General features: G+C 41.7%; 2 protein-coding genes across 2 annotated transcripts; both read left to right on the plus strand.

Moving 5' to 3' along the window:
- Positions 1 to 731: 731 nt before the first annotated feature.
- Positions 732 to 2,414, plus strand: LOC308401293 (tripartite motif-containing protein 16-like; the record flags this gene model as incomplete). Its single annotated transcript, XM_080889452.1, has 1 exon — positions 732 to 2,414. Exon 1 carries the CDS (start codon positions 738 to 740, stop codon positions 2,412 to 2,414), a length of 1,677 nt encoding a protein of 558 aa, XP_080745578.1. The 5' UTR covers positions 732 to 737.
- A 7,439-nt stretch (positions 2,415 to 9,853) lies between these two features.
- LOC308400882 (tripartite motif-containing protein 16-like) lies at positions 9,854 to 15,859 on the plus strand. Its single transcript, XM_080888908.1, has one exon. It carries the CDS (start codon positions 10,141 to 10,143, stop codon positions 11,830 to 11,832), a length of 1,692 nt encoding a protein of 563 aa, XP_080745034.1. The 5' UTR covers positions 9,854 to 10,140; the 3' UTR covers positions 11,833 to 15,859.

The raw sequence follows: 15,859 nt of genomic DNA on the forward strand, positions 1-15,859 counted from the left end.
GCTGAGCTTATGTGAGTGCGTGTGTAAAAGCAGCAGGATTTATATTTTAGTTCTGCTGAGCCAAATAAGACAGGTCAGGGTGAAGAAGTGACAGCCAAAGAAAAGCTTACCACAAAACGGAGAAGTTATGACAAATCAGACTATAAGGCAAAAAGAAAGTGCAGCTTTATGGTTTCTGTGGCTGCAATATGACGAGCTAAATAACCGGGGCTGCACATAAGTGGTCCGCAGGTGCGCATTCGCTGTCAAAATAAAAAACACGCACAAGGGTTAGGGTTAAATTTAAAAACTGTACTTTTGAGTTAAAATATATATTTATAATTTTAATAAATGACAAATTAAAAAGGCATGAACATTGTTTTTGTATCGAAAAAATATCGAACCGTGACACCAAAGTATCGAACCGAACCGAACCGTGAATTTTGTGTATCGTTGCACCCCTAATATATATATATATATATATATATATATATATATATATATATATATATATATATATATATATATATATAAGAAAATAACCCTAACCACTCTATTAGCTTCCTGCCTTGAAACACAGCACCTCCTCTCTTTCCACACGCTTCAGCGCCCCCCCCCCCTCCCCCAACACACACACACCTGCCATTTTAAGATGGGTGTAACGAAAATGTGGTGACGTGTGAAAACTTATTTTCCCGTTGACTACTTTCATTTCTCTGTAAGAAAGAGTCACACAGCCATAGTTACTGAGAGGTGAAATGGAACAAAAAAGGATTAAGCTGGACTTGGACGCCTTCTCATGTTCAATCTGCTTGGATTTACTGAAGGATCCGGTGACTATTCCCTGTGGACACAGCTACTGCATGAACTGTATTAAAACCCACTTTAATGAAGAGGATGAGAAGCAGAAAATTCACAGCTGCCCTCAATGCCACAAAACCTTCAGACCGAGGCCTGCACTTGAAAAAAGCACCATGTTAGCAGCTTTAGTGGAGCAGCTGAAGAAGACTGGACTCCAAGCTGCTCCAGCTGATCACTGCTATGCTGGACCTGAAGATGTGGCCTGTGATGTCTGCACTGGGAGGAAGCTGAAAGCCATCAAGTCCTGTTTATCTTGTCCAGCCTCTTACTGTGAGAAACACCTCCAACCTCACTATGATGCAGCTCCGTTAAAGAAACACAAGCTGGTGGCCCCCTCCAAGAAGCTCCAGGACAACATCTGCTCTCGTCATGATGAGGTGATGAAGATTTTCTGTCGTACTGATCAGCAGAGTATCTGTTATCTCTGCACGATGGATGAACATAAAGGCCATGAAACAGTCCCAGCTGCAGCAGAAAGGACTGAGAAGCAGAAGGAGCTCGAGGTGAGACGACTAAACATCCAGCAGAGAATCCAGGAGCGAGAGAAAGATGTGAAGCTGCTTCAACAGGAGGTGGAGGCCATCAATGGCTCTGCTGATAAAGCAGTGGAGGACAGTGAGAAGATGTTCACTGAGCTGATCCGTCTCCTCCAGAAAAGAAGCTCTGATGTGAAGCAGCAGGTCAGATCCCAGCAGGAAACTGAAGTGAGTCGAGTCAAAGAGCTTCAGGAGAAGCTGGAGCAGGAGATCGCTGAGCTGAAGAGGAAAGACGGCGAGCTGGAGCAGCTCTCACACACAGAGGATCACAACCAGTTTCTACACAACTACCCCTCACTGTCAGCACTCAGTGAGTCTACACACTCATCCAGCATCAATATTCGTCCTCTGAGCTACTTTGAGGATGTGACAGCAGCTGTGTCAGAGACCAGAGATAAACTACAGGACATTCTGAGAGAGGAATGGACAAACATCTCACTGACAGTCACTGAAGTGGATGTTTTACTGTCACCACCTGAGCCAAAGACCAGAGCTGGATTCTTAAAATATTCACGTCAAATCACATTGGATCCAAACACAGCACACAGACATCTGTTATTATCGGAGAGGAACAAAAAAACAACATTTATGAAACAAAAACAATCTTATTCTGATCATCCAGACAGATTTTCTGAATGGGAGAGGGTCCTGAGTAGAGAGAGTCTGACTGGACGTTGTTACTGGGAGGTGGAGTGGAGAGGGAGAGGAGTTGATGTAGCAGTCGCATACAAGAATATCAGCAGAGCAGGGAGCTCAAATGAGTGTGCATTTGGTGGAAATGACAAATCTTGGTCATTATGTTGTGAGACAAACAGCTATGTTCTTTGGCACAACAATGTCCACACTGACCTCTCAGGTCCTCAGTCCTCCAGAGTAGGAGTGTACCTGGATCACAGAGCAGGTATTCTGTCTTTCTACAGCGTCTCTGAAACCATGACTTTCCTCCACAGAGTCCAGACCACATTCACTCAGCCGCTCTATGCTGGAGTTCGGCTTTTAGATCACGGAGACACTGCAGCGTTCATTAAAGTGAAATAGTCAGAAGTCAGTATTGGACAATTCGTTAAAATATGTGTCTGACTTTCCAGTTACTTGGTAAGATTTATTTATCTCATGTGAAGAACAAAATTCACAAAGTGCTTTACAATACAGAAATAGGTATAGACCAAATTAAAATAGCACAAACAGATGAAACTATATAAAACCAAACCAGCACAGGCAATTTTTAAGTTTCTTTTTAACAATATCAACAGTGTCCACAGATTTTAGCTCCAGTAGAAGCGAGGTGCACGGTACCACTCATTGGCTGTGTCCCAATTCAGGGTCTGCACGCTTGAAGTACGCGCACTACACGTACTACGTACGGTGCGTACTATAAGTATGAGAAGTGCGGAAGTGAGAGGCCTGTGAAATTGGACGGTCGTCGCGTTGTTCAGGTTGCCTAGCAACCATGATACTAACCGCGAGAAACGTTACATATAGCATTGTGTGACATAAATGAAGGAGAAAAATGTTTTGCTGGTCATTCATTTTTGTCATGACATCACTTTGATTAGTTGAGTATCTGAGGCTGAGACCACGGGACTGTAGAACATGATTGTTGGGCTTCATTTCTGTGCTGAGCAGTCATTGCAAGATTAGTTAGTAAATAGCAATTAGTTAATGTTGTTCATGAGACTAAAATCATCTCACTGTGGTAATGTAAATATAATATGGCCAATATTATAGTATTGTCAGATTATTATGATGTAATATATATATATATATATATATATATATATATAGATATATATATATATATATATATGTGTGTGTGTGTGTATATATGTAGAAGCTTTAAAACCAAGCTGAAGCTGAAAGTACAAACATCACTAATGTCACATAACTTTGCCGACATGTGGCCAACAGTAATGTTTTAATGTTTTTCGTTATTAAACATTCGCACATAAATAAGTGACGTCATATTCAGTAATTACTTTTGACAGTTCACTCTTCGGCCGCTCCCTTCTGCCGTATTTTGCGGCAAAATTATCCACACCCACCACCGCGCTATGGATTGTGGGATATATGGGACCACGAAGCGTGCACCGGACCACGCTTGATATTTGGGGAAACCGACGGCGCATTTGGAGTATGCATTTGAAGTACACTTCGAATTGGGACAGCCGTCGTCGCGTGGCGGTGACGTAATCACACTTAAAATGCGTACTTCAAGCGTGCAGACCCTGAATTGGGACACAGCTATTGTCACTGAGAGCTCATTGTTGTTTCCTCTCTGCAGATCACCTGTCAGTCACACTGCACTTGCTGTGTTTCATAGCTCATTTTTTGTTGTTGCGCTTGATCACATAAATCTATAATTACAATCACATTCTTTAAAAAATTTTCTTATTGTACTAAATGAAATTGTAAGACATTGTAGAATGACGTCAAAGTGACACCAGAAAGTAAATTCTGCCAAACCAAAGAGTATTTGTACTCTGCAGAAGATCATAATGTTATTAAATGAACCTTGGCCTTTGGGGGCTTTTTGTTGTTGTTTTTTTTTAAACATTGTTTTGTGAAAACTATAACACATGAAGCTCAGATCATGTTACACACTGAGTAAGACAAATGATTTCACACAGAGTTACACGTATAGTGATGGAAAAAATTTCAGTGTTTGTTGTTTCTTTGTAAAGGATTTTATAGAGAGTCAGTCTGAAGAGTTATTAAATGTAAATCCTGCTTTGTGGAGTTTGTTACATATTCTGAACGGATGCATGCTGACTTTCTTTAAGAAAATGTTTTTGGGGATTTTTTTTAATTTTGGGGATTTTTGTGTATTTTATCGATGTTGGTGTGGTTATCTAACTCATTACTCTTGTATTTTTATATCATATGTGGTATAACAGATGTTTTTCTAAAGTGTCTATTAATCATCATTTATAAGGATTTAATTAAGTCAGGTGTGGCTGTGAATGAGTACCAGGAATATGTACGCTTTACGGTAATTTGGGGGAAATTACAGACCTGGACAGTGTGTTATGGAACAACTTTAATGTGATATGAGACTTGTATTAAAAAAGTCCTCTTGATTTTCTTTTGATTTATGCTGAAATAAAGATTTGTTTGTGGAAGATTGTTTCTGGTACACATGACTTTCAGTCACAAAAACCTGTTGCTAAGCTACTTCTCATAATCTTTACAATCTAATCAAAAGTGCAGAAAAATAATAATTTCTTTTTTTCAGCCAGTGGATGAAAATTCAGCTCAGAAAACACAAGTACATTTTCTAACATCTAACCGAGTCATCAGCTTAGTGCCTGTCTCTGAAGTCTGCTGTGTGTATGTTCAACTATAAACTCAGAGAAACACACCCACACAAACACACACACACACACACACATACATACACACACGCACAAACCTGTTCTGACTCGTGCTGATGACTCAGTATACTGATTGTGGTTTCTTTCATATTGCTGTTCATTTGTCGTTGCTGCTTCTGGCTTTTTAGATTGCCGATTCTCTGTTTCTCTCTCTGCTTTGGTTAAAGAATCATTTTTATGTGTCAATCATTATCGATGTGTTTTAATTTCGTTATTTCAGTTGAAGATTTCCCCTGATTTGCATATTGTCTGTTCGGTTGCAGGATGTTGATACAGAACCCGTCACTGGGTGCCTTTATTAACTTTTCCATTGTGCGTGCGTTATGGTGTTGAGCTGTTATTCACAGCGTTTTTGTGGACTTTTCTACTGTTTTAAATGAGCAGCCTAACAAGATGGAAATAAGGTATACAGGGATTATAGAGGGTGAACACTAAGTTCCTCAACCTGAGGGACTCAAATCAGCAACTAGTCAGCTGCTCCTACCTCCTGTGTTCCCATTAGCTGCCCATTTATTATTTCTAGCTGCCTACACTAACATAGTAATTAAACTCTTCTGAAGCTCCTTTTTAAATAAACTCTTACTAAACGTTTACTAATGCTTTTACTGATTCAGGTGAGACTACCACAGTGTGACATGTTGAAATTCCCACCTATTGTCTCTCCAGTACAGGTCTAGCTGTTTTCCTACCATTATTATCAAACAGCCTTTCACCTACTGACATGTATGACCACTGTCACAGTCGTGCTATGCCTAGTTCCAAATCACTTATTCTCCTGATACAACAGTTTTCCACAGTGGTTAGCACTGTTGCCGCACAACAAGAAGGTCCTGAGTTCAATTCCACCATCAGGCCGGGGTCTTTCTGTGTGGAGTTTGCCTGTTCTCCCCGTGTTTGCGTGGGTTCTCTCCGGGTACTCCGGCTTCCTCCCACCGTCCAAAGACATGCAGCTTGTGGGGATAGGTTAATTGATTAATCCAAATTGTCACTAGGTGTGAATGTGCGAGTGAATGTGAGTGTGAATGGTTGTCTGTCCCTGTGTGTTGGCCCTGCGACAGACTGGCGACCTGTCCAGGGTGTACCCCGCCTTTCGCCCTATGACAGCTGGGATAGGCTCCAGCGCCCCCCGCGACCCTGAAAAGGATAAGCGGAAGCGAATGGATGGATAGAAATCTTCTGTGTTACGGAGACTTAGCTGAAACCATAGGGCTGCTGATTATAAATTCTTGAATGCCCAGAGGTCCTCGGGCTGTGGTGGGGGAATAGCAGTTGTTTTCAAATGTAATTTAAACTGTATTACAGCCAGTTTGACTTATTATTGTCTAAAATTACATTTGTGAAAATCCAGGTTGGTGTGTCAATATCTACCAGCCTCCTGAATCCTCGACTGATCTCCTACACGAGTTCTCCAACCTGCTTTCATCTGTCGAGTTTGACAGGCTCAGTTGGGTACAGGTGACTTTAACCTAAGACATTGATTCCTGTAAATGTAAAGGAAAAGAAAGTAATTTAAAATGTTGGTCATTTTCTTAAATTCATTCGAGCTTTAATGTTATTTGCATGATTCCTCTATGAGAGAGAAGCTGTCACTGTGTGTGCATGCATCAACTTTTCCCTTTGATGGCGCTGAATACATAAAATTTTCATCTACTTTACATGATGTCTTGTTTCTGTCACAGGTGGCCGAAGGCTGGTAACTGAAACTGAACCTATGCACAGAAAACCAAGATCAGAGGCTGAGGGAAAGTCCTAACAGCGTTTTATTGATCAGCAATGAAAAACAACACAGTGGCTTGGTAAATGTGGCGTGGCAACGTGGCTGAGGCAAAACAAAGAGGCAGGACTGAGAAGATTACTGGAGTGGGACTGGTACATAAGGTCACATTTAATGGAGGGAAATGGATTAAATGAAGGAGAGGCTGCTTAGGTGCGGGTGACTTTGACGATGTGGATTTGGCTGACCTGAGTTCCTTTGGTTCCGAGGCCGAGGGACAGCAGGAGGGCCGGCAGGTGAGGCAAGGAGTGAATCCCATAAAACAGAGAGGTAAATCCAAAATCCAAAAGGATTCATTGTTCAGAACCGTGGTGCGTCAGGGAGCAACTGAAGCACAAAACAGCAAGGTAAAGCACCTAAGGTAAGAAACATGACCCATAAGACCTGGTTACCAACATATAGTAGTCCATACCTGGCAGAGAAGGGATGTCAGTGTGGAGCTTAAATCTCCCAGCCTAATTTCCTCAATCAGCTCCAGGTGCAGGGCCGTAGACTAACTTTTTGCCACGGTTGCACTGGTGCGCCGCGCACCCAAATTTTTCAACCACATCGCTTAAAACCGCAGTTTTATATGTGCACTTTTCTGGGGGGAAAATTGCTGTCCATACAGACAATATTGATTTGTAAATGATTAACTAACAATCTTGTCAACACAAAGTTCTTTATTTGGAGCATATTTCTACAAGAAAGATAAGTTACTGAAAAACTGCTTGTGCTTAAAGTGCTTTGGCACTCTTTGGCAATATTGTAGAAAATGTTAAACTTAATCATCATCTCGGCCTCTGACGACCTGGTTGCTGCTGCATGCCGCTGAAAGGCAGTGGGGAGAGGGGACACTTGGGCAGTGCATTTATCGCAGCATATAATGTCTTTTCTCGATACACTGTGTTTTTTCAGCGTTCAGAGACTGATGGCTCCGTGTCAGAGCTGGCTATGAATTTCAGATGGATCAGGCCTTAACTTGACAAAAAAGTTATCAATAGTTCTTTTTATCTTTTCTTATTACCCACAGCTACAGTACATCCACTTCTGTCGGGCCTAGGCTTCTCACTAGGGCTGGGTATCATCACTGATTTCTATAATCCATTCGATTCTGATTCACAAGGTCCCAATTTGATTCGATTCAATTTTGCCTCAGACAGTCAGAAATATTGAGACTTACTATGAGACTTTATCAGAGGTGTGAGCATCACAGCAGATGCCTTTGTGTCAAAGTAACTGAGAATAAAACACAGAAAAACATGAAGGAGATTTTCCTGGCCTGGCTTTTTATAGCAGATAACCTTAAAAATATTCTGCAATTTTGCATAATTTTAAAAAGTTTCAATTTCTTCATTATTGAACAGCAGAAATTAGGCTTTCTTGCCTGAGGTCATTTAAGTTAAAAAAAAAAAAAGACAGCAGCTGACAGCGCTGTAAACAACGGTAGACTGGTGGGTAATTAGCAAATGAATATTGCAGAAAACAGAGATTTGAGATGGGAAACTGTTCTTGAAGTACAGAGAGAGAAAGAGAGAGAGAGCTGTGCATGAAGTGTGATTTTATTGTGTTGGAAGCAAAACAGCAAAAGTCAGAGGGAATTAATGACGACATTTATCAAATGTGAATCGTAGTTTGGATCTTCTTTTGCTGCTGGTTCAGTGAATTTTGGATGGAGAGGGACAAAACCTGCAGCTCAGAATCTAGCACAAAAAAGACCTAAACACAAAGCCCGGACCCGCCAAAGCATCACAATCAGTGAGCTGTCGGCTTGCAGCCCTGACGGCGTGTCCGTGTATGTGCTGTCAGTTAAGAAAGTTGAGAAAGCTGATTCTGATGTGTCAGGTCTGCGCTCTGTGTTTGTCTTTGTGTGGAATCGGTTTACCTGCTCTATCTAGATACATTTGGTTGTTGTTGAAATAGTTTTGTGAGCTTTAACCTGAGATTCTGGCATTTCTGGGAAAATACAGTTATATTTAAAAGATATCGCTTTATTCAAGCTACTCACCTCCCTCTATCTGCCTACACTTTCAAACATATACATGCATAGAACTACAGGAATATCTGGACCACGACCAATCAGAGAGGGCCCGCCCCTAGCTATCTCTGATTGGTTTAGACCATAATATAGGCATAATGTGTGTCAGTTGTTGACCACATGGAGACTTTCAGAGTTGCGGAGAATTTTATTTTATTTTATTGAAAAGTTGGTCGCACCGATGCCACCTAGGATTTTTTTTAGTCGCACCATTGAAAAATTTGATCGCACTCTAGAGCCCTTAAGAGAAGAGGGTGTGACAGCCCTGCCCACTGGCAGAAACCAGGGAAGTTCAGGAACTTAGTAGAAATTTCCAGCCACTCACACAGACCATGACGGTTTCAGTGAAAATTAACTTCACCCTGATTAGGGCTGTTCAATATAACGATATATATCGGATGACGATATAAAAATGTCTATCGTTTCCTTTTACGCTATTGTCGCAAAATAAACTGTTTACAGCAATATTTTTTCATCGTTTTGATGGTCACTGTAGTGGCTATATTAATTTCTTAAAGTTCTCTCTTTCTCTTATATTTTATATAACCACACTACAGACGGACAAGTGCCTGTTTTTATGCGTTGTCGTTATCGTGACGGTAAAACCATCGTGTGTCCGCTTGTTTGTTTTCCACATAAACCTTTCACAATAAAGCTCAAGATCCTGTTGAGACTTTTCAAAATAAACTGAACCACGTGAAAGAGTGTGCAGAGTATTGACGGATAAGAAGCAAAAAAATAGCTGTTGGGTGCTAAAAGATAAACCTTAAACTCAAACATTAGAACAGGCTTTTCCCCGCAGCACGCTGTGTAATAATTACTCACAAAGAAAACGGAGGCCGTTACAACTTATGTCTAAAAATGTATAGTTTCATGCATCGGTTAAAACACTCGACTCCAGGTACATGACGCCCAGCTGGAAACACTTCACGTCGAGCTGCCCGAGATTCACAGAATTTACAGAAAATGTTAAATTTTTATGATTTATATTGTTATCGGGATGATAGATGTCTTATATCGGGATATGAGAGTTTGGTCATATCACACAGCCCTAACCCTGATTGTTTTCATCTTGCTTTGACTGCAATTCTGGCAGTATTAATTAATTGCAGCAGTATTTATAAAAACACTTCTATATACACTAAAAAACTGAGCAGCTCTTGTTCTGATGGCTTACAGAGTGTCTGTTTTTTTGTTTGTTATCTGTGGTGCTCTCAAAGGAAATAAACACTCACATGTTGATTCAAGTTGTTAGAGATATGTCTCTCTGTTATGTTAATGTGTATATATATTCTTTAACATTATCTCCTCCATTCACTCCTCTTATTTAACTTGCACCACTCTCCTCTCCAGATTTGCTGAAGCCTTTGAAAGGTAACTTAATGGTGCCGTAAAGGATAAGGCACCACTGGAAACACAGCACCTCCTCTCTGTTCACACGTTTCCTCGTTCCCTTACCTTCAGATCTGCAGTTTAAAGATGGGTGTAACCAACATGTGGTGACGTGTAAGAGCTGAGAGGCTCCATTCAGAAATCAGAGGTCAGACTGGTTTCAGTTGTAAGGAACTGAAATTCACACAGTCACTGACACTGAGAGGAGAAATGGCAGAGAAAGGAGTTCAGCTGGACCGAGAAACCTTCTCTTGTTCAATCTGTTTGGATTTACTGAAGGATCCGGTGACTACAACCTGTGGACACAGCTACTGCAGGAACTGTATTAAAACCCACTTTGATGAAGAGGACAGGAAGGGAATCCACAGCTGCCCTCAGTGCAGGAAGACTTTCATACCGAGGCCTGTCCTGGAGAAAAACACCATGTTAGCAGCTTTAGTGGAGCAGCTGAAGAAGACTGGACTCCAAGCTGCTCCAGCTGATCACTGCTATGCTGGACCTGAAGATGTGGCCTGTGATGTCTGCACTGGGAGGAAGCTGAAAGCCATCAAGTCCTGTCTGGTGTGTCTGATCTCCTACTGTGAGAAACACATACAGCTTCATCTGGAGTCTCCTGCCTTTGAAAAACACAAGCTGGTGGCCCCCTCCAAGAAGCTCCAGGAGAACATCTGCTCTCGTCATGATGAGGTGATGAAGATTTTCTGTCGTACTGATCAGCAGAGTATCTGTTATCTCTGCACAATGGATGAACATAAAGGCCATGAAACAGTCCCAGCTGCAGCAGAAAGGACTGAGAAGCAGAAGGAGCTCGAGGTGAGACGACTAAACATCCAGCAGAGAATCCAGGAGCGAGAGAAAGATGTGAAGCTGCTTCAACAGGAGGTGGAGGCCATCAATGGCTCTGCTGATAAAGCAGTGGAGGACAGTGAGAAGATGTTCACTGAGCTGATCCGTCTCCTCCAGAAAAGAAGCTCTGATGTGAAGCAGCAGGTCAGATCCCAGCAGGAAACTGAAGTGAGTCGAGTCAAAGAGCTTCAGGAGAAGCTGGAGCAGGAGATCGCTGAGCTGAAGAGGAAAGATGGCGAGCTGGAGCAGCTCTCACACACAGAGGATCACACCCAGTTTCTACACAACTACCCCTCACTGTCAGCACTCAGTGAGTCTACACACTCATCCAGCATCAGTATTCGTCCTCTGAGGTACTTTGAGGATGTGACAGCAGCTGTGTCAGAGACCAGAGATAAACTACAGGACATTCTGAGAGAGGAATGGACAAACATCTCACTGACAGTCACTGAAGTGGATGTTTTACTGTCACCACCAGAGCCAAAGACCAGAGCTGGATTCTTAAAATATTCATGTCAAATCACACTGGATCCAAAGACAGCAAACACACATCTGTTATTATCTGAGGGAAACAGAAAAGCAACTTTAATGAAAAAACAACAGTCTTATTCTGATCACCCAGACAGATTCACTGTAATGTGTCAGGTCCTGAGTAGAGAGAGTCTGACTGGACGTTGTTATTGGGAGGTGGAGTGGAGAGGGAGAGGAGTTGAAGTAGCAGTCACATACAAAAATATCAGCGGAGTAGGGAGGTCAAATGAATGTGCACTTGGTGGAAATGACAAGTCTTGGTCATTACGTTGTGAGAAAAACAGTTACATATTTTGGCACAACAATGTCCAAACTGTCCTCTCAGGTCCTTGGTCCTCCAGAGTAGGAGTGTACCTGGATCACAGAGCAGGTATTCTGTCTTTCTACAGCGTCTCTGAAACCATGACTTTCCTCCACAGAGTCCAGACCACATTCACTCAGCCGCTCTATGCTGGACTTTGGTTTTTTCACAGTATTATATTGTACTCTGGTGGAGACACCGCAGAGTTCACAAAACGGAAATAGACAAAAAAAATTCTTAAGAACAGTTGGTTTGGATTACTTTTCAGTTTCTTTGTTCTCCAACATTGTTTCTCATAGCTCATTGTTGTTCTGTTTCTTCTCTGCACAGACGTCACTTGCCAGTCACACTTTGTGGGTGCTACATTGACATCATATTGTTTGTTGTCTAGTTAATAAATTAATTGATTTTAACCGAGAAATATCTAAATTATATTTACATTTATCTGAAATTTTGTTCAAATTAAAGGAACTGTTTTTCTCTGTTTTAAAGAAAGAAAATTCAATCAATGTTCTGACTGTGTCAAAGTTGTTTACTATGAGGAATATGTAAATAAAATAATTTTACGTTTGATTCTTCTTGTTTTATTTCCTTTGAGAGGATTGATTTGAGTACATTTTCATTCCTATGATTAATAGGAAAATGAAATGAGACAGATGCGAGTTGATATGAACCAGGTATTTGCTGTCATCTAAACATGGAAGCCTCATTTATGTGACTTAGAGGTCATGGTGAAGAGACAGTTTAAAGATAAATCATATGCATTTGTTAGGTAAAATAACAAGAAAAGCTTTTTAATTGAAAACTGATTTAGTTCAAGAAAAACAACGGTGTTTTGATAACTTAGCACTTAGTTCCTCGTAATCTCTGCGGTGCATCGAACAGCCAATGCTTTCCATGATCAGAGGTAATTGCTTTGGCTTTATTCCAGTTGACCCCAGCATGTGTCACTGGGTCTCTAAACCAGAGGTTTTGGGTTATTTGGCACCTTTTGTTTGTAATTTAGGTCTGTCAAGCTTCTGTTGTCTTTGTGTCTCCATGTTTCCTGTTTTATTTTGAAAGAAACTTTTGTTCCTAGTTCATTGTATCTAGTTTTACTTCCTCCATCCTGTCATTATATCATGTGTATCAGCTTTCATGAGTTATTTACAAGATTCTGACCACTTATAAAATGTGTTCAATGCGCTGCCCATTGTGTTGGATTGTCAATGCAACCCTCTTCTCCCACTCTTCACACACTGATAGCAACACCGCAGGAGAAATGCCTGCACAGGCATCCAGTATCCATAATTTCAGATGCTGCACATCTCGTATCTTCACACCATAAACAATTGCTTTCAGATGACCCCAAAGATAAAAGTCTAAGGGGGTCAGATCGGGAGACCTTGGGGGCCATTCAACTGGCCCACGACGAACAATCCACTTTCCAGGAAACTGTTCATCTAGGAATGCTCGGACCCGGCACCCATAATGTGGTGGTGCACCATCTTGCTGGAAAAACTCAGGGAACGTGCCAGCTTCAGTGCATAAAGAGGGAAACACATCATCATGTAGCAATTTCAAATATCCAGTGGCCTTGGGGTTTCTATTGATGAAGAATGGACCCACTATCGTTGTACCCCATATACCACACCAAACCATCACTTTTGTTGGTCCAACAGTCTTGGAAGGATCCATCCAATGTGGGTTAGTGTCAGACCAATAGCGGTGGTTTTGTTTGTTAACTTCACCACTCACATAAAAGTTTGCCTCATCAATGAAAAAAAAAGATCTTCTGCGTGAACTGAGGGTCCTGTTCCAATTTTTGTTTTGTCCATTCTGCAAATTCTGTGCGCTGATCTGGGTCGTCCTCGTTGAGATGCTGCAGTAGCTGGAGTTTGTAAGGGTGCCATTTGTGAGTAGCTAATATCCGCCGAAGGGATGTTCGACTAATGCCACTCTCCAGTGACATGCGGCGAGTGCTACGCTGTGGGCTCTTGCTGAATGAAGCTAGGACAGCCACTGATGTTTCTTCATTAGTGACAGTTTTCTTGCGTCCGCATTTTGGCAAATCCAACACTGAACCAGTTTCACGAAACTTGGCAAGCAGTTGGAGCATGGGAGATTGGGTGGTCTCATATGGTGTCTTGCATTGAAATCTGCTGCAACGACCCGGTTACTGCATTCACCAGATATCAACACAATTTCGATCCGCTCCTCACGTGTTAACCTCTTCGACATGTCAATGGCTGTGAACCAAGAGAAATTTGTAAATAACTCACGAAAGAATAAAGTTACGTTGAAACCAAGCACACCGTTGTTTTTCTTGTGACGTTACCAATAAGTTTGATGTGTCACATGGCCCTCTTCCTATTGAAAAAACAAAAGTTGTATCCAAGATGGCCGACTTCTAAATGGCCACCATGGTCACCACCCATCTTGAGGAGTTTGCCCCCTCACATATACTAATGTGCCACAAACAGGACTTTAATATCACCAACCATTCCCATGTTATTACGGTGTATCCATATAAATGGCCCACCCTGTAGATACATTCATATGTTTAGGCTTATTCTACCATTTTATGCACTGTGATGATTAAATAAACAAACCTCTGCAGCATTATTCTCTTATATTATTGAAAGCAAAAAGATTTTGTTTTTGCTTTATATTTGTAGATCTCTATCACCCATTCCTCTAAATTTTCTCTGACAGGAACAAGTAGAAAAGTATGGAAGCCCGTTTCCGCCACTAAAAAAAAAAAAAAAGGATCCATAACTTAAAATTTCGAGTTATTTTCTTGAAATTTCAAGTTATTTTCTCGAAATTTCGAGTTATTATCTCGAAATTTCGACATATTAACTCAAAATTTTGAGAAAAGCAACTCGAAATTTCGAGTTAGCGCTGCCAATCAGTAATCTACGTGAATGACGTTATTTCCATGTTACCCGGAAGCTGAAGCCCTCAGCTACAAATGCTAGAGCTAAGCTACCGGTATTACATCCAGTCGTGAATGCACAGATTGCTGAGTGTTTTCATCCTGGCTTCACAAATGATGAAATCCCTGTGTTATTAGCTGAATCACATGGTGTTACTATCAGCAAACATACTTTAATTTGTTGGGATCCGTTTTTGAGTGCGCAGTACACCTCTCTGAACAGTGTCTGGGAGGCTGTGGTTGCTGCTGCACGCAATGTTGATGGTGAACAGATCAAAACACTGACAGAATCCATGGATGGCAGGCTTTTGAGTGTCCTTGCAAAGAAAGGTGGCTATATTGGTCGCTGATGTGTTTTTGTTTTGTTTTTGAATGTCAGAAATGTATATTTGTGAATGTGGAGATGTTATATTGGTTTCACTGGTAAAAATAAATAATTGAAATGGGTATATATTTGTTTTTTGTTACGTTGCCTAATAATTGTGCACAGTAATAGTCACCTGCACACATAGATATCCCCCTAAAATAGCTAAAACTACAAACTAAAAACTACTTCCAAAAACATTCAGCTTTGATATTAATGAGTTTTTTGGGTTCATTGAGAACATGGTTGTTGTTCAATAATAAAATTATTCCTCAAAAATACAACTTGCCTAATAATTCTGCACTCCCTGTAGGGGCAGTCCCCTTAAGGGAACGTCTTTATAATGAACAAACTGAGAAAGTACTCCTCAGATCCACTTAGTGCTTGCCGTGGCTGCATGTAGCAGGATCTCCCAATGCGCACTGGTAATAAAACTTTGATAAAAGGATACTACAGCCTCATCTGACTCTTCTTCTCCAGCTGTGATATTAAAGGATCGGTGAGGTCAAGAAAGTTACCTTGACAGTCCCCACAGCTTCCCCAGAGGCTGAAATGGCCTGTTAGCCTGGGAGCTCAGCCTGGCCGTCTCAGCTTCCCATCTCCCCTGAGAGCTCAGGCAAATCAACCCAGCGAACTCCATCTTCTGCTAAAAGCTTTTGCGAGCTTATTCAGCCAGCTGTGGACTTCATTTTGCTGTTGCTGCCTGAGCAGAGCACATGCTGTTCAGTCCTGAGGGGCTGCTGTGTCGCTGTCTGGTCCTGCGCTGTCTGGTCCGTGTCCAGCATGGCCTGTTCATCTAGGTCCACATCCAGCACGGCCTGCTTGTCCACGTCCACCACCACCACCACGACCATCGGTTGGCATCTGCACCGCCATGGGCAGCCACCTGAACTGTGGTGCCACCACTGTTTCCCGCGTGGTTGGCCTCCAGACCTGTTTCCTCACTGCCGCTGCTTTCCACGTGGTCAGC

Source organism: Rhamphochromis sp. 'chilingali' (genome assembly GCF_963969265.1).
Source record: "Rhamphochromis sp. 'chilingali' genome assembly, chromosome: 1".
Taxonomy (NCBI): Eukaryota; Metazoa; Chordata; class Actinopteri; order Cichliformes; family Cichlidae; genus Rhamphochromis; species Rhamphochromis sp. 'chilingali'.

What these genes read in the sequence shown, in the direction of transcription:
- LOC308400882 (XM_080888908.1), top strand. Translation starts at nt 10,141, where the DNA reads ATGGCAGAGAAAGGAGTTCAGCTGGACCGAGAAACCTTCTCTTGTTCA.